The following is an 18,176-nucleotide window of genomic DNA, read 5'->3' as shown; positions in this document are numbered from 1 at the left end:
GTTGAGTTCTTATTGCAATGACATACTAGATTTAAAGGTCCAAAGTGTATGTGGTTATGCAGATTCACTGAAAAAAGTGGATCACATGTGTTCAAATTAAAAGTTGAGCTATTCGTTTTATCGGATGGACCAATTTTTTGTACCCGATTATTTAAATTAAACTTACAAAATATAGAAGTCATCGTTTCCCAATTCCTTAAATTGTTGGTAAGAAATACAAATTTATGGAGTTGTTTATTGTCTGAAATGAATTTTAGACAAACAATGTAATTAACTTATTATTGGAGACATTAATATAGTAAAATAGCCCTAACCTATATATATTTTTTTCATTAGTGCGTGCTATTTAAGAGGTCTATATTATCCAACACATAGTTATCACATCGAGATTAATTAATCGATGAATATTATTTTTCTGAAATGTGTAAGGCTTGTCTAGAAGTTAATTTCAAAAGAGAAAATAAAAGTATTTTAAATTTAAAAATTTTTTTTTTGAGAAAATTCATGGTTGTGAAGTGAAAAGATATTTCAAGAAATTATAAAATATGGTCAATCATCACAAGAGCATGATCTTTTTAATCTTTTATGGTTTTTATTGACAATCTTCTCTCATGGTACGAATTTATTAAACTCTCAAACTCACGTGATAACTTACAAACCACTTGTCCAATAAACCACATTTTGTTTGATAAATTTTAAATATATATTAAAGGAAAAATGACTTTAGGGTCAACTTCAAAATTTTTACAAATTTAGACTTTTCAGGTAGAACCTATTTATAGATTCTTGCATGCAAGGTTTAAATGGAGGCAGAAATGAATTAACAGTTACTACAATTATATCCAAACACGTTAACTTTTAGATGGTCAATGGATACAAAATAAGTTCCTAATACAGGATAACGATCCTCCGTTGATATGGCTTATGTGCCAACGGTGCTCACTTATGCACATCATGCTAAAAATTTTGATTGATCTCACGAACAATTTCGTTGTGCATTGCCTAGATCTATTTCCTGGTTCCATCACAACCATCCACAGCATATAGAAAGATTTGAGGGGATTCGACCAGTCTGGCGAATGTACTCGGCCTGTGCAGTAGTTTTTTTTGCTAGCTGATTCTTTCTACATTCGGCAACAGCCCTTTTTTCCTCCGACTTCTGTCTCGCCAATGCTATCTTCTTTGCGATTTTTGCCTGAGCTTCTGCTTTCATTTGCTCAATTTGGGCCTGAAAGTCAAATTTCACTATCAGTCATATCTACAACCCATGCTTCTTTTGAAGTTCGTTTTTAAAAGTGCTGATATTTCTACCTCAATCTTCCTCATTTCTGCGTCAAGCTTTGCTTTCTGCTGGCTCTCCCACGCTTGGATTCTTATTTCCTCTTGTTTAAACCTGACAGTTTGATTCATTCGATCAAAATCGTGATTTTATGACAGTCTAAATCCAAAAAAATTTAAATCAAACCTTGCAGCATGCTTAGATTTCTCAGCTTCTTCCCATGCAGCAGCTCGTTTCGCATACTCAATCTGTTCAACCTCGCTACTACCACTAGTTTCATTCCCGGATATATTCTTTTCATTCTCACCGTCTCTTGCCCAAGCAGCAATATTCATCTTACCAAGCTGGACACCAAGGGCTACAATTTCCCTTCTTGCTTTGAGTTTCATTTCTTGTTCGGACAAGTCGTTTTCCCCATATTCATCAGAATTTTGTGTTGCACTATTTGTGGGATTTTCGGTTTGTGTTGGTATAGGCTCTTGTCTTCGAGGACTAGATGGTATAGAAGAAGTTGGGCTACGAATTGGGGTTGTTGAACTGACAGGAGTGGCACTTCTTGATGGATCTTGACTCGGAATAGGCGTCATTTCAGTTCCTGTATCTCTCATTGACACCGATCTTATGCCTGAAACGCCTGAAAATTTGCCAAGAAGTTAACGAGAGCCATTTCAAAAAGTCCAGAATACCATTTTTTATTGTACCAACACATTTCAACTTTATCAATCCACTTCCAAGATACAAATGATACAAAGTAAAAGGTTTCTTATTTATCCAAGAACAGTATAACAAAAACCCGCATTATATACCCGAGCTTCGATCAATCTGTCAAATCCAAAGAGTAACTTAACGGCAACGATTTGAAGTTCATTTTCCCCTTACCATGCCAAGTAAAGAACTCATAGATGAATTGCAAATGCACACATCACCTGTCTTTTCCTCTGTCACGCTCTTCGTACAGGGCAACTCCATATCATCCACTTCGATCAAATCCTCACTCTCATGGAAATCAACCCGTTTCACAGATGGTTTATTATCAAAACCAGCAGCAGACTCTGGCGCAACTCTGACCATATTAGGCCCTATGGGCCGGTTGCACTAGAATTTGTTGATTGGTCTTTTTTGATACATGCACATTTTGCCTATTCATAATCCACTTCTCCGCATCATTCCACTTGGACGACATTGGTCTTGACAAGGATCTTGTAATCGATTGGTGCAGAGATCTCTCCCCTTTATGGAATTCGAAGCTTGATGTACTATCGTAATCAAGACTTTCTTCTTCATAATTTCGAACCGGATGCACTGAATTCGAATTACTGGCATCAACCATAGAAACTAGCTGAATTCTAGTATGACCAGCATCCCTTAGCCCAGGATCCTTCAAATTCGACAAATTTCCATCTTCTTGCTTCGAATTATCAAATTTACTTGGCGGAATTCCTATAGTGGAAACTGGAAAAAGATGGACACGGGCCAAAAATCAGCACACCAAGAATTTAAAATTAGAGTTTGCAAATCGATTCAAAGATTTGCAGTTGCTTATGGGAACAATAAGTGCTCATTATTGCTAGGGATTAAAGCCCACCACTAATTATTACAGATTCACCACATAAATGTGTAATTATTACAGAACCCAAAAGCAGATTACTTCGGATCCAATACCAACATCTGAAAAAAGAAGGCTGCAGTCTAAGCTAGGCTTGGTCTCCTAAGAATTTGAATTGAAGCAAAAAACCAAAACCAAAACCAAAAACAAAAACAAAAACAAAAACAAAAACAAAAAAAATTAGAAGAAAAAATCCAAACCTTCTTCCCCAAAATCATCATCATCCGGCGCCAACAGACCGTTCTTGACAAATTCTGTATCCTCGAGCTTAGAAGGAGATGTTCTTGAAGAATTACAGTTTGATCCGTCCGTTTTCTTCTGATTGTGCGACCCTATAAGCTTCATCCTCAACTTACTCGGAGAAATCATACCAGTCTGCATTAAGCAAAATATCGAAACATTCAGCGCTTTTTTTTTTTTTGCGATACTGAAAAAATTTGTCACATCCCACCAAGAAAAATCTCCCAAAAGTTGGCATACTACATAAATCCCATCTCAGCAATATTTCAATATCATTTCTTCAAAAAATAAAACATGAAAACCCCAATGCTTACGGAAAAAAAATCACTTTACGCGAACACCATCTTGAATAAAACAAAAATCCTGCGCAACAGCAAAAGACAAACTGCAAGCAAAATAACAAGCTACCACTATGGTCAATTCAGCTGTTTCACAAAAAGAAAAATATATATATATATGCCTGAGCTTTGTGTATCCTTTCGTACTCCATAGGATCCTTGTCTGTATTTCGCAATCTCTCTCACTCTCACACACACACACACAAACACACACCACAACACATCGAATCCAGAGAGAGAAGAAGCCAAAGCTCTATGATGACAGAGCTCCACTGTGAGGGAGAGAAATAACACTTATCAACGAAAAGTTGGTTGCTAAATCAACGATGGCGATCGCCGATCTTACACCGATTTTTATAGTTTTCTATTTATTTTATTTGGGTTTTCTGATAATTTTACATGGGCTTTGAATTATTAATGGTATATTTTATTTTAAAGTTGGTGTAGTGTTTTTTTTTTTTTTTAAATAAAATAAATAAATAAATTATAATAAATGAAACATGAGCACTTAGCGGAACAATCAGCATTTTGTTTACTTAAAATATTGTCAAAATTATTATGATTCTCTTTCACGGATCAACTTTGTAATAAAACTAATCTGTAACGCGGATTAACGTAAATAATGTCAGGAAAAATTATAATGAGAAATAATATTCTGACATTTTTTAAACAAATTATATTTTGTATTTATACACAAAATAGCTCAAAAAGAAAATATTTATTATTATGATTGAATTGAGAGAAAAACTTGTTATAATTACATCTCCAATTCGAAATCAAATTTCAAATTTAAGATATTGATGTATGAATTACAAATCATAAAAAAAGTTCATTATTTTAATAAAGCTATAATCCAGCTACTCTAGAGTTGACTATGATTATATAAACAATGTAATATTTAATATTTAAGAGGAATTTTACAAAAGATAGAGATTATATGAAAATATTTATAGAATATAGGTGTAAAATATAATCACAAAATTTTTTTATCAAACAATCTCATAGGAAAATTTTTGATTATTAATAAAAAAATTTTTTATTAAAAATATAAATAAAATTAATTCGTCTCACAAATTAAAATATGTTTGACTAATAACACAATGTTTATATGTAGTCCAAAAAACTAGTCAAAGTACAGATAATGTGTACACTTGTACCAATGCCCTCCATATTTTGTACAGTAAAAAGGCTACAGAATTCCATAACGCAACTGTCCTTCAATACTCTTCGTAAATCCCTTTCTAAAAATATATAATCGAAAATAACGCCTTCTAAATTTTGTTTGAAAAAATCTTTTCTAGGACGGTATCAAAAATATTTACCTGTGAGGATAGATCAAATCTATCGATATTCACAATAAAAAATAATACTCTTAACATAAAAAGTAATAATTTTTAATGGATGACCCAAATAAAAGATACGTCTCACAAAATACGACCCGTGAGACCGTCTCACACAAGTTTTTGTCATTTTGTTTTGAATGCTTTATTTATTTATTTTAATCCATTTCTAATCCTATATGTGTATAACTTGTGGTTAATTTTTTTTTTTAACATTTCAAATTATAAATAATCGTGGGTATATTTCATATTTAGCTAATGGTCTTAAGATAACACAAAGCTCTAAAAAATAACCTTTTGTTTTAGCAGCTCTTGGATCATCGGTGGTCTCACATGAAATCATGTGCGGTCGACTAACCCAAAGGTCGTCGTTCCACCGGATGTAAGTGTGTTATACTCGGTGGAGCGTAGTCCTCATTGATCAGACCATTTTTTTTTTTTTTTTTTTGAAATTATAAGGGAAAACAACATTTACAACATCTCGAATAATTAAAAAAACATTAAAAATTTTGGTATAGAATGAATGAGTTTTTAAATCTATGAATTTTAAAACATCAAGCATATTTATCCAATCTCTAAAGATTATATGCTATATTTTTTTAAATAATTCGTAGTTTGAACGTCCTTTGGTTTTGAACTAGGTGTAGTTAACATATAATTTTAATATGTTTTATCACGTTCAATAGGTGACTTTCGTCTCAGCAGTGAGAACATAAATACATACGATTGATGAATATCATATCAAAATTATATATATAAAGTTTGGCTTTCCCTAATTTCGATCCATATAAAGCGATTTTTTTTTTTGTATAGATAATTTGGAAATTGGGAATTATTTAGCCTCGTTTGAGTCTTTTAATGCAATGGTGATGATTGATATTTACAACTGTGCTTATGGCCCATGTGATCACGTAACCCCATACAAGAATTGCCCAGGGAATTTGTCTTGCTTTGCAACAAACCCAATAGCCCCCCACAGTCGAATTATATTATTCTAAAGAAATTAATTTGATAAAAAATATAAATTAAATATTTTTATTGTATAAATATAAATAACTCCCAAATGTTTGTAGACAATCAAACCATTTTTATTAACAAAATATACACGTTATTTGGGGGAATTATCAAATTCGTCGGTGAACAATAAACTGTCTTATTTTCCGTTTTGTCCTATAATTTTTGTATTAAAGTTGAATTTTAATTATGCGAATTTATTTATTTTTGTTTTTTTTTTTTAATCCTATTTCAAATGTGGAATGACACGAGAACAGAAAATGTTGACACGACACAACGAAATTGTCGATATAAAAATAAAATAAAAGTTCCAAAACTAAGGCTCAACTTTGAAATATGAGATGTATTGTTTTCTCTTGTTTGCTTCCCATTGTCATAAAAAGTATTCTTAAAAATTCAACAAGAGAATCACCTAACACTTTCATGGTTTGAATAGTAAAATATTTGACTTATTCTAACTAAGATTTTGAATTTGTTGAGAATGAATAAAATAAGTGTGATCCAATTCAAGGTCGTGATTTTTTGTGGTTTGAAATCGACAAGTGCAATAATTGTTTATGCTGAATAGATCAATCATAACATGACGATTGAGATGTTGTACGGTTTAACAATTTGAATTAGACTATTATCACAAATTATAACTTTTTGAGATAACGAAGATTTTTTTAGACTAAATAAATTTATGTCTCGTGAGGGTATTCATATAAACGACTGACTCACTTATACGAGAATACAGTAAAATGTTTATGTCGTTTAGAGTAAGTTTTCTGTGAGACGGTCTCACGAATCTTTATCAGTGAGACGGATCAACACTACCGATATTCATAGTAAAAAGTAATACTCTTAGCATAAAAAGTAATACTTTTTCATGGATGACCCGAATAAAAGATCCGTCTCATAAAATATGATCCGTGAGATCATCTCACACAAGTTTTTGACTGTGGTTTATACATGACTGCTCGTCAGACATATAAATCGTAATATGATGAATTACTTGTTGAATTACATGATTTTGACTCGTAAATTTTAATACAAATATTCCTCGATTCTACCATGTGTAAATGTTCAAGAAATAGAAATGTGAACAAGGTTGGCACATAGGTTTCCTTTGTCCAAAGATGGACCACGTGTTTGAACTTGTAAATTATTTTTTTAATTAAGTAATGGCGATGATACTGAAAAATAACGAATTTGGGTGGAGTTATTATTATCATTAATGTACCAATATATGCTTTGTACGTATTTATACAATATTTTTTTTATAATTTATTTGATTTCTATATTTATCCACGATTGAAATATAATTATAAAAAACAGTGAAAAACTACAATTCAATTTTTTTTAAAAAAAAGCTCAAATATAAATAGAACATATGATTGATGAAAAACAAAAAATATTATATCTACCTAACTACATGTGATTTGCATTGAAGTTTTAATACTTTATTAATATATATAATTATAAAACAGACACGACACTAAAATTTAGTTATTCTATACAAGTGTCTCTTACGCCAAGCCAAAAATCATTTACTTATTATTATTTTAGTTAATTTGGCAAAAAAATGTTTTTATTTTTCTTTTCTTTATTGGATGAATAATTTCATCACAGGCTTTGACCGAGATGGCATGGTATATATAATTGGTCTCTCTCTTATTTTCTCCATGGGTGGTGGGTCCTTCAAATTTGACACTCTTTTATAAATCTTTTGAAAGTTTTGGGAAAAGTTAAAAAATTTATGTATTATATATTCTTCATAAAAGAAGAGATTGCCGGGATCACTATTCAAAATTCTTTTAGGGGGCTGGCGTTGCATTTTACAAATCACCGTATGATCAAGGGTATTAAGCAAAAATGGTCATTTTTCCATATTGGGGATGGCATTAGGGGATCGAATTGAACCGTTGTATCTAATTTTATTATTTTTTTTTTAAAGAAACTGTGGTTTCAAAAAAAAATTCAAACCACATCGCATGATCACGTAAAATAGCGTGACCGCAATTTGTAGGAGGAAACAGTCTAGACGCACTGTATAATTTGATAAGTTTATAATTTTATTAATAGCGTAAACGACATAGTCGTGGTTTAATCTAGATCTAAGTTACTAATGTAAAAATAAATCAATTCATTTTCATTTTATTTATAATCTTTTGTTAGAAGTCATTTCTTACTAGACGAATGAAGAGCAGGTTCCTTGTGAGACGGTCTCACGAATCTTTATCAGTGAGACGGGTCAATCCTACTGATATTCACAATAAAAAGTAATATTTTTTCATGGATGACCCAAATAAGAGATCTGTCTCACAAAATACGACCCGTGAGACGTCTCATACAAGTTTTTGCCTAGAATCAAATTATCTCAATGATATATATATAATAACATGATTTTCTATATATGTTGTTATTATTTAAGTAAAATTAATATGTGCCATATTTATCATTCACCTAAATTACATAATTTTATGTTCGAAAATTGAATTCTTACTTCTTCTTTTTTAAAAAATAATGAATAACCGCCCGAAAATCGTGCATCAAGTTTTAATTAAATAAAAACACAACTTAGAAAAATCTTTGAAACCAAACCATACATGATAATTCGGTTTGATTTTAGTGAAAAAACTGTCCAAACCGCATCGTAGTCAATACCAGATGAGATGGAGGTGGGTCTGGACGGGTGGATTGATTGTTTCGAGTTCTCCAAATAAAAATTTTAGATCTATATCTCACGATCTGTTTCACATAATCAATCGCTTACGGAATAATTACGCGTTAAAGCAAACAAGATATATAGAATCATCTTCATTCAAGACAATCAAATATTCTACATAAATTTGAAGCTCCCAATAGCCGCCAACACAAATCTAGTGTATGTTGGAATACTGTTTTTTGCACTAAAATAGTAGCGAAAGTTTAAAATTCTGTGTTTTGACAATCAAAACTTCATTTGGCGTCGTATTATTTAAACCATTCATGGGACTCGGATTTGATTTACTTTTGCATTTAAGAACGCTGGACATCAAACCAGTCCGGGAAAAGTAGAGCTGGTCTTTCTTGTAAATTTATACGAACGATTTACTATAAATAGCCATCTTCTTCAATCTTCTGAATCAGGTCCACGATCAGAAACTGAATTCTTCGTATAGATCACACAAGAAATCTAAACGCAATTTGCGTCGAGTGTTGATCACTGAAATTTCAAAAATCCGGTGGCTTCATCGGAGAGACAGTGTGACAATGCTGTGGAGGAGCGGTCATGTGCTGCCAAGAGAGGTGGCCAATTTCCTTGTGTGAGGGAGAGAGATAAAAATTTTGGTGGGCAAAAAATTTTATGTAACAGTTATGTATGTAATTCAATTATTGATTACACATATATTAAATGTAATTTCCTTATCTAATCAAGACTCTCCTTTCATCAAGATATTGTTTTTCATTATTCAAAAACTCTCATGTATATATTTTCCACTCTTAAAAATTCTATAAATTATTATCAACTTTTGATAATAAAATATACTTATACACACATATATATATTATTTAAATTAAATAACTTTTATTTAGTTACTAAATTAATTATTGATTAATTAATCTATTATAGACTTTTCTAGAATGCTTCATGAGAATTTTACACTTAGTACTCACTATTACTAATTTTTTATTGAATTAGTATATTCTAAATTTATTAAATATATAATTACTATAACCCCGATCGATAATCAGACAACGTCGATGTGTCGAGGATACATATCTCGTTCACATAAATAAAACGAAAATTTTGAAGGATAAAATATTTCACTAATCCATTTTTTTTGCAACTGCTAGTTTTCTGAACTCTTTCACTAAAACAAAGAGTTTTACTTTCCTGACTTAACTAACAGTTAAGCTAAATTCCACAATTTTCATTATATGTAATCAACTTATAAACTACTTTATAAGAAATCTGTTTGATCTCTATCAAAATACAGTCATCAAATTCAACTATTTGAATTTGACTATCTCAACAGGAACGCAAAACCTAATACTTGAGTGACCTTAAATGTTTTAGGGATATAACTAGCCGTGGGTTCACAACTTCATGTGATTCCTTATAACCCAAATTAGCCTCATTTTTATAATCAATCTTTTGATCAAGAAGTTAGAATGCAAGTCTGATTAAATCATTCGGATCATGGTAAGAGCATCTAGTAGTATCGTCTCATGATCCTCTTAGTATCACGAATAGCGTCTGCGAGAACCTTAAGTTATAGTTAGTGTACAAAACTATCACTTCAACTCATATATCTCGATCAAATCTGCAATCACTGGTATATCGAGAGTTGCAAACGAATTCGTTAACGATGTGATTTATCTTTGAGTAATAATAGTTACATAATATGTGCAACTGAGGAAACCTCATTCTAAAATGCGCATGTCTTACTCTGGCTGTAGATTTATTGCACTATTAATTCATAAGATCGCATAGGATATCATCACTTGTTGGTGAGTGGTGAATCCTAAACCACGATGTATTAACTCATGTGTATTTTGAAACTACACACAACCTCGTCACATGATGACCTTTAATAGAGTCGTAAATAGATCAAAGTGCATGCTAGTACATAGAGCATTCACGTTGTCTCGGGTCGAAGCACCATTGTTGTGCAGCCATAATCACATACTTTTCACTCGACAAGTGATAACCATTTGAAAAGTTGGAGTGAGGGTTGTTAAGTGCATCTTCAAATGATCACACATTTTTATGAATGAACATCTCTATGTCATTATCAATGAAGCATGACGTTTACATCACATATGCTAGTCTCAAGGTCGAGCATTTTTATCTTTATTTTAGGCGATTGAATTGACTAGGAACCAATTTAGAATATACAGTATGATTCCTAATAAGTTTCATGATATTATATGTTGAGAAGCATACTTCATAGTACCTATTGTATATTCAAGGAGTTTATCTATACAAATAAAACAAATGACATAATTTGATAAAATCATAAATATAATAAAAATAAAAATTATTTTTATATAAAAGTAAATAAAACTCAAGTTACAGGTTGTGCACGTACTCTACGAGTGTCCACTGACATACACGACTCGGAAGACATCGTACTTAATGTCAAGAGAGAAACCATCAAGATACGGAAGAATGGCCTTTCTATAATCCGTCTTCAGAATGTACGAGTAGCAACTCTGCAGAGAATCCCACACGAAAAGGCATGCAATTCTTGGCAAGATATGAGATCTCAAGCAAACCCCACAATTCGCACCCACCATCTTGCGGAAACGATCTTTGAACATGGCTAAGCATGCATACGCCACCGAGTTTTCATTCGATTCGTTGGGGGCCACGAGGGAAGCTGAGCTGAGGGAGACTATGTCTCCGGTGTAGAATCTCACAGCCGGTGTGCCGTCTCGTGATTCCCCTGTGTATGAGTTAAAGAAGCTGTGGTCCATTAAGGTGGCCATGTTTGCTAAACTCGATAGCATGGAAAGCTGGAACAATCAAAGAAGATTTTGTCACATGAACGAAGTTCATATTCTCCAGTAACATATGGTAGTACATATAAATTATGTCACTTACGAGGGCGGCACTAAGCAATATTTTGTTCTCTTTAGACCTTTTGATCCATGCCCCATTCCATATTATCTGCCGAAAAAACCGAGTAACATCGAGAAGATAGCCATACTAAAGCCAAAATTCATTCACGCAAATTGCCAACATACCAAAAACAAAGCAATTAATCATCATGTGGAGTAAAGTCATTTCCCCCAGAAATCGATAAGTTTTCGCTATATTTATATCATATAGACCAGAAATTTGGATGTGGTTTCAGATAAAAATACGAGGAGCAAAGATATTACAACATACCAAGTTTCCATGAATACTTTTCAATATAGAACTTTGAATGCAGCCGAGGCTTGCAGTGTATAAAGAAACTTGCTTTAGAACATCAATAATATCATCGGCACATTCGCCTGTTGGCTTCAACATGAAGAAACTTATCTCCAAATTCCTATCGTTGAACGGCACATAAAAAGCCATATTGATTCAACCCACTTTTTCCCTTCTATTTCTGTCTATTTTCTTTTTATTTATTGCTTCTTTTTCCTCCTAGTTTATCTGTATTTATACCATGAAAATGGTATACGAGAGGTAGTTATTCAAAGAAGAATACGTTTGCAGTCGGTCTTCGCAGTTTGATTGGTCTTCTTTGGCCAATAAATTCAATTATCTTTACCAGACTTCTAGTAAGATAATTTGATTGTGATCTCCTCTTGACTTTTAATGTATTTTAGCAAATTGTTTAGTCAACAATTAATATACATATATATATATATATATTTCTGTGCAAACAAGTCAACGAAATGTAATATCAAATTGAACCATCCACTGCATTTTGATCTTGTGTCCACGAGATGAACGTCAAATTAAACTAATTTATTATAATTAGATCTCAAACTTGAAAACTCGTTCCAAATCTGAAATATTGAGATATACTATAAACCATCGGCTTAAATAATCCCATTTTATAATTGCAGTATAAAAATTGGTTTTGATTCTGTACGTATATATATATATATATATATATAGAAGTTATATATATGTATAATTTTATAAAAACTTAATTCTAATTCAATAATCAAATTATAGAGTCTATTCATGCTCTCTTACTTCTAAAGAAGTTGCTAGTCTCATGCTCTCTTACTTATAAAGCCTATACTTGTAGTAATAAAATTGCACAATACTGAACGTGCATCGATGCATAAAGATGAATCACAAAACTCAGTCGAAACAAAATGAAGTGAATTGTCAATATTATGCAAACATTCCTTCAAACAAGCATCTGTTTCTTTTTTATAACACCACGATGTTCCGTGTGAGTCTTGCGTTTGTGGTCCGTGTGAGTCTTGCGTTTGTGGTGTCTTTCGGCTTCAACGGTCTCTTTCAATTTCTCCAGAGCTGGGGGAAAAAACATGATCAGAGGAAGAATATGGATATACTGGTTTAATTTTGAACAACCTCCAATAGTTCATAGACTGGAAACCAAAGTTACCTAAACTGTAATGTGACTGATATGACTCTACAGATTCGGATGGAACTGAATATGTTGGACAAGATTCAATATCAGCCTTCTGCAGAACACTTGTGAATCGTTTAACCTGAAATTCCAAGATCCAGTAAAATCCAAAATGAAAATTGCCAACACGCATTCTAAACCATTTTTTCTGTATCCTAAAGACAATATGATTTCACGACTTCCACATCTACAGATGCTGCAGAAACTACAACCTACAAGGTTATACAGCTTTGCAACAGCTCAGTGGCAAAAAGATGTAATGAAAATAAATTGGAAAAAGCCCAAAAAAAAGGACAAGAAGTAGAGAAAGAGCAAATGATAACATATGAGCACATACGAACAGAGACAAAAACAAACATAAATAGAACGGCATTGATAATGGTCGATAAACATGGACAAAAATTGCTCCAAATCTCTTGAACTAAAGGGGATCTGTCAACTAAATTTTGTACAAATATATTCAGTATTTAATGATGACAAATAGCATGCAATTACAAAAAAAAATTCAAAAACATACAGCAACATCATCATTAAGCAACAACCTCGTCTTTCTGCAGGAGTGTGAAGCAACGCCCTGTTTGCCCGGCTCTTGCAGTTCGACCAGCCCGGTGAACATAGGTCTTAGTATAGGCAGGCATATCATAATTGATTACATTATTCACACCCTCAACATCCATTCCACGAGTCATCGCATCTGAGGCTATAAGTACCTGAATTTCTCCTTCTCTGAATGCCTTCAACGTCTTGCTGCAAAATTATATTTAAAAATTTCTCTTGTTTAAACACGATTTATATTTTTAGACTGAAATTAAAAATAATCTGATAAAATGTTTCTCATGACCATCAAAAGGTATGGTTTGCAGTCAGAGAGTTTCCAAAAGCTCAGAATATAAATGTTCAAATTGCTTTGTCACCACGAAGATAGATTTTTATGGTCAGTTAAAAAAAAATTGTATTGAACTCATTTACTCAATTTCTCAATTATCAGGCTAGGGACTCTTTTTACAGATTGGAAGATGGGATTGTCATTCACATAATTCCATACAAATTATAATGAACAAGTAGCCAAATCAACTTGAAAACCTCCTTATGGATTGTCGTTGCAGACGAGAATACTCTTCGAACTTTATTTGGAGGTCACCGAAGAAGTTCAGTAAGATGCAGAGCCTGTGAGTTGACTCAACAGATGAGGTGAAAACAATACATTTTTCCCCTTGAAAACTTTCCAAAAGTGCAAGTAGGTAACATGGTTTGAGCTTTGGCTTACAAATCTGCAGATTATAAAAAATGTATCAACAGCTATGTTGAATAAAAACGAAGAAAAATAATAATGCAAGATTTCAAAGATTTATAACCCAAGTTAAAGTTAAGTATTATGATAGCAGCTTTTTTAATTAAAAATTGTCATGATTTTTATTTTTATTTTTTTGAGTAACTCAATTTCTTAAATCTGTTTAGCAGTTGTCACTACTTTTCCAGATTTCATTGCCTCAAGTTATGTGGCATCCCCGACATGTTTTACATATTAAATGATATAGCAAACTTTCAAGGGCAGATTAAAAAACAAACTTACAGAAAATTCTATCATATCTGCTTCCTACAATAATAAATTTTACTTGGTCTAAAAACGGGAATGTGCTAATTAGCTAAAGTGATAAATAACATATTAATTGAGAAAACGAAAGGCTAGATTATATGATGATAAAACAAAGTATTCATACCACTTTAAATGATTTTAGCTGTTCGGGAAGATGGTATCGGTTTGGTCCACTTGTTAAGAACAAAGGATGGTGAAGATCAAGCTGTGCAAGCTTACTTGGATCCTGCGTTAATGTGGCTGATAGAACCATCTTCACGAGCCTTGGATGGGGCATGCCCTTAAAACCCCTCTCAACACCACTGCATCAATGACATTATGTCACCAAGTGAAAAGGTTATCAAGATATAATCAAAATCATAACACAATACACTCAGTTAGTTAAATCCAAAAATGTATCAGCTACAAATAGAAGACATTATAATCTACTACAATGCAACGGATTCTGATCCCCAAAAAAAGTAGCAAACATAGTCAAACATGAGAGCTCTGCAAATATATGAAACATGATGAGTAATCCTGCAATTTAAACATCACATGAGAATAACAAGTAAAACTCACAACTGTCTGATGGTCCTCAATGAACCAAAAGTAGAAAGTCGAACGGTGTCCGACAAGGGATAGGGGCATCGATTTGAAGAGTAGGCCAATTTAAGAACAGTAGGCAGCCAGAATTGATAGGCCTCCCTTAGTAACCGATCTGTTTCGTCAACCACCTAATTCAGTACTTTATTTATCAGTTGATTAGCCACATTACAGCATATAAATGTGCATAATACAAAAGCAGAAGGTGAAATGAGGATTCATTAGCTCCTTCAACACCAACTACAGAGCCACAATTCAAAGAAACAAAATAAGCTATAAATTATCATAAACTCAATAAACATAATGGTAAAATTAAAACAAGCTAAAGAAATGAAAGCAATTGATCACAAAATCTAACAATTTTAAAGTGAAACATGAACTGAGGGCTGAGGTTGAAGTATCAAGTATATAACAAATGTATCATCCATAAAATGAGGAACCTTTATCAAGGAATTCTATAACACTGATATAAAGATATGAAAACAAAACAATCAAAAAATAAGTTAAATGCGGACACCAAAGCAGCACAACCACTTACAAGATAACAGAGATGTTCGAGTGTAAAGCCCTTAGTATTGTTAATATGATCCATCAGTCTTCCAGGGGTTGCGACCAGTATGTCCACTCCACTTCTCAACTCTGGAGTTAAATCTTCAGAATCAAAGGATAACCCAAAGTCCAGTTGGGGTTTCTGGATCAGCACTGAGATCTCATCAGCGATAGAGGATTGTCCAACAGCCAAACCCACCGACAAGCCCACGGCAGGAGCCAAAGCATCAAATATGCCTTTGACCTGAAAAGGGCAATAAACAGGTAAAGATGCCTCCTGATGAATACTTGAAGTCATAGAGTTAATGCAATAGTAAATAAAGCAATAAAATAGCTCGCTGACAAGAAAATTAATCATATAAACCATTTGATGAGCAAATAAAATACATTGAACAGAACAATCACAAAAATGTAACAAAATACAGAATGAATATGGGTAAGAGGTTATAACAAATTACCTGTATTGCCAAATCACGACTGGGTAGAACTACCAAAGCTCGAAGGCATTTAATTATACGAGTGGACAATTTTTGCACAATGGGTAAAGCATAAGCAAGAGTCTTCCCACTTCCTGTAGGCGAATTTATACAAAGATCTCTCTCAAAAAAACCAGGTCCAATGGTCTCGTGCCAAACTGCTACTTGCACGGGAAAGAGGGAAGAGAAGCCCATGTTATTCAAAGCCTCCACTAACCTTACATTGAAAGGAATTTTACTGTAATCAGTTAAAATCATATAATCATCACCCGAATTATTAAACAAATGGAATTCGACTACATTGATGCAATAAAAAATCAAGGCAAAACCAACTCCTCATGAAAAGATTCGAGAGGTACAGAATCATGAACATCAAGAAAATGGTAAACGGAGATAATGTCATAGTATCCTCACGATATATAAAAATCCAAACTTGTACCGACCCTCACACACCCAAAACATTTAAATGCAATGCTACATTTAAAAAACAATGCAAAGAAAATATTAACATAAAATTTTATATAAACTGAACATTTGGGAGAAAAAGGAGCACATTTGAACTGAAGATATAGGGAACCTGTGGTCGAGAAAAGGGATGGAGTCGAGTGGGTATGAATCAGATAGACCAATATAAACTGGGTCTCTCATCCATGGCAACACCGACAAACTTTCCTTCTTCCTTTTCTTTGTCACGGATTCCTCCTCCATGGGAGACTGGCCACTTTATCTTATCTGCAGAGTTCGTAGAAGAAGCTCGTCTATTTGCGTACACACTGCACTGATTTAGGGCAGAACTGTGCTACATATACAGACAGGAAAACGACAATATCGGAGGATGGCTGGAAGCCCCGGCCGAAAGGGGGGATTTAGGGAGAGGTACAGGAGGCGAGGTTTGGTGCAATGAACCACCAATTTTGGTTTTAACTTTTAATTCTCTTTATTTATTTATGTAGTTTTATCTTTTAATTAGTAAATAAACATATTCAGAATTTTCAATCAGATAAATTAATTTTTTTTATTTTACTCTTTTAAAGTATTATTTATATAATATTTTATAGAGAATTTAATTTAAAAAATACCATTTAAAATTAATAATAATTTTGTTTCGAAAGTGCCCTCGTATGCACTCTATTTTGCTTGAAAATTTTAAAAGTAAACCTTATGATTCCATACTAAAGATTGGTATTTGTAACTGAAATTTACAATGAAGTGATATTGTAAAATCAAGAACTCACTTCTACTCCCTCATGTCATATATTTAGACAAGACAAAAATTTGTGTGAGACGATCTCACGGATCGTATTTTGTGAGACACATCTCTTATTTAGGTCATCCATGAAAAATATTACTTTTTATGGTAAATATCGGTAGAGTTGACCCGTCTCACAGATAAAGATTCGTGAAACCGTTTTACAAAAGACTTACTCATTTAGATAAATATATCTCTCTGTTTAGAAGTTATAATTTTGAATTTTTATTCAAATTAATACATTTACACCTGTCACGCCAACAATAACGAAAATAGCGTTTTTAACATATATTTTTTATATAATAGTTTTTGACATTGTTTTGCCTTGATGGAATCAGTTTGCTTCACGCATTGAGTCAAAGCCGCGTTTACGGAAAACAAGCCACCCCACATAATAGTAAATCGTGTTGATTCAATCCCGCTTTTATGGGTTAATAAATATTTTGATTCTTTCAACTGTTCTGGAAACATTTAAAACCAAGCAAAGGCATCAGCGTGCCTTGTTACATATTTTCTGCCATTGGTTCCTTCCACTCAATTTCCTCCAAACATTTTCCTATTTCCATCTCAAAATCTACCTCATATATACCCCATATTCAAACTACACTTTCTTCAAGAAATCTCACCCTCACGAGTTAAAAAGAATAATACACAAAAAGGGTTCTTTCTTTTTCAAGAAAATATAGACACCATGGGAAAGCAAGTGAGCTATATGCAGAACTGGATTGAGGTCGCACCATCTCCTCTCATTTGTCCCCACAAGGCTTCAAATGCCCCGAAACTCGAGACGATTGTTGAAGAGGGAACGGAAAAGATGGCTATGTCCGGCAAGA

General features: G+C 32.9%; 4 protein-coding genes across 7 annotated transcripts; all 4 read right to left on the bottom strand.

Annotated features, from left to right (window-relative positions):
* Window positions 1–816: 816 nt before the first annotated feature.
* On the bottom strand, window positions 817–3,776 carry LOC142523031 (uncharacterized). Of its 3 annotated transcripts, none has more exons than XM_075626671.1 (6): window positions 3,586–3,776; window positions 3,086–3,260; window positions 2,206–2,731; window positions 1,466–1,913; window positions 1,312–1,393; window positions 817–1,228 (listed from the first exon to the last, which is right to left on the bottom strand). In XM_075626671.1, the coding sequence occupies exons 3-6, from the start codon at window positions 2,348–2,350 to the stop codon at window positions 1,025–1,027; spliced, it is 879 nt and encodes a 292-aa protein (XP_075482786.1). In that variant the 5' UTR covers window positions 2,351–2,731; window positions 3,086–3,260; window positions 3,586–3,776; the 3' UTR covers window positions 817–1,024. The 3 variants fall into 3 exon arrangements, with proteins under 3 accessions (XP_075482786.1, XP_075482788.1, XP_075482787.1); XM_075626673.1 differs by having other exon boundaries at window positions 3,440–3,775; XM_075626672.1 differs by having other exon boundaries at window positions 3,534–3,775.
* LOC142522066 (uncharacterized) lies at window positions 2,352–3,615 on the bottom strand. The gene is made up of 4 exons (XM_075625230.1): window positions 3,586–3,615; window positions 3,459–3,488; window positions 3,086–3,260; window positions 2,352–2,731 (listed from the first exon to the last, which is right to left on the bottom strand). Exons 1-4 carry the CDS (start codon window positions 3,613–3,615, stop codon window positions 2,352–2,354), a joined length of 615 nt encoding a protein of 204 aa, XP_075481345.1.
* Window positions 3,777–10,850: 7,074 nt separating the features above from the next.
* Window positions 10,851–12,131, bottom strand: LOC142522776 (uncharacterized). The gene is made up of 3 exons (XM_075626306.1): window positions 11,678–12,131; window positions 11,390–11,455; window positions 10,851–11,301 (listed from the first exon to the last, which is right to left on the bottom strand). The coding sequence occupies exons 1-3, from the start codon at window positions 11,849–11,851 to the stop codon at window positions 10,876–10,878; spliced, it is 666 nt and encodes a 221-aa protein (XP_075482421.1). The 5' UTR covers window positions 11,852–12,131; the 3' UTR covers window positions 10,851–10,875.
* Window positions 12,132–12,552: 421 nt separating this feature from the next.
* On the bottom strand, window positions 12,553–17,015 carry LOC142522921 (DEAD-box ATP-dependent RNA helicase 1). 2 transcript variants are annotated; one of them, XM_075626514.1, is made up of 9 exons: window positions 16,672–17,015; window positions 16,077–16,311; window positions 15,608–15,862; window positions 15,046–15,200; window positions 14,609–14,786; window positions 13,971–14,158; window positions 13,430–13,634; window positions 12,864–12,969; window positions 12,553–12,769 (listed from the first exon to the last, which is right to left on the bottom strand). In XM_075626514.1, exons 1-9 carry the CDS (start codon window positions 16,800–16,802, stop codon window positions 12,642–12,644), a joined length of 1,581 nt encoding a protein of 526 aa, XP_075482629.1. In that variant the 5' UTR covers window positions 16,803–17,015; the 3' UTR covers window positions 12,553–12,641. The 2 variants fall into 2 exon arrangements, with proteins under 2 accessions (XP_075482629.1, XP_075482630.1); XM_075626515.1 differs by having other exon boundaries at window positions 16,077–16,306; window positions 16,672–16,811.
* Window positions 17,016–18,176: the final 1,161 nt, after the last annotated feature.

This window comes from Primulina tabacum, chromosome 13, assembly GCF_025594145.1.
Source record: "Primulina tabacum isolate GXHZ01 chromosome 13, ASM2559414v2, whole genome shotgun sequence".
Lineage (NCBI taxonomy): Eukaryota > Viridiplantae > Streptophyta > Magnoliopsida > Lamiales > Gesneriaceae > Primulina > Primulina tabacum.
The sequence above is the reverse complement of the archived record's forward strand: the minus strand, read 5'-3'. Positions and strand labels throughout refer to the sequence as shown.

Bases quoted from the DNA above. Each gene is read 5' to 3' on its own strand.
- LOC142522776 (XM_075626306.1), bottom strand. From the start codon at position 11,851: ATGGCTTTTTATGTGCCGTTCAACGATAGGAATTTGGAGATAAGTTTC. The intron at 11,456-11,677 runs GTATGTTGTAAT...TTTTTTCGGCAG, and splicing joins AAAGTATTCATGGAAACTTG to ATAATATGGAATGGGGCATG. The intron at 11,302-11,389 runs GTAAGTGACATA...TGATTGTTCCAG, and splicing joins TATTGCTTAGTGCCGCCCTC to CTTTCCATGCTATCGAGTTT.
- LOC142523031 (XM_075626671.1), bottom strand. From the start codon at position 2,350: ATGGTCAGAGTTGCGCCAGAGTCTGCTGCTGGTTTTGATAATAAACCA. The intron at 1,914-2,205 runs GTGATGTGTGCA...GCAAATTTTCAG, and splicing joins CGTGACAGAGGAAAAGACAG to GCGTTTCAGGCATAAGATCG. The intron at 1,394-1,465 runs GTTTGATTTAAA...TCAAACTGTCAG, and splicing joins AAATCTAAGCATGCTGCAAG to GTTTAAACAAGAGGAAATAA.
- LOC142522066 (XM_075625230.1), bottom strand. From the start codon at position 3,615: ATGGAGTACGAAAGGATACACAAAGCTCAG. The intron at 3,489-3,585 runs GCATATATATAT...GCTGTTGCGCAG, and splicing joins AAAGGATACACAAAGCTCAG to GATTTTTGTTTTATTCAAGA. The intron at 3,261-3,458 runs GTAAAGTGATTT...TGCTTAATGCAG, and splicing joins TTATTCAAGATGGTGTTCGC to ACTGGTATGATTTCTCCGAG.
- LOC142522921 (XM_075626514.1), bottom strand. From the start codon at position 16,802: ATGGAGGAGGAATCCGTGACAAAGAAAAGGAAGAAGGAAAGTTTGTCG. The intron at 15,863-16,076 runs GTAATTTGTTAT...TGCCCTTTTCAG, and splicing joins GTCGTGATTTGGCAATACAG to GTCAAAGGCATATTTGATGC. The intron at 12,970-13,429 runs GTTGTTGCTTAA...TTGGAATTTCAG, and splicing joins CACTCCTGCAGAAAGACGAG to GTTAAACGATTCACAAGTGT.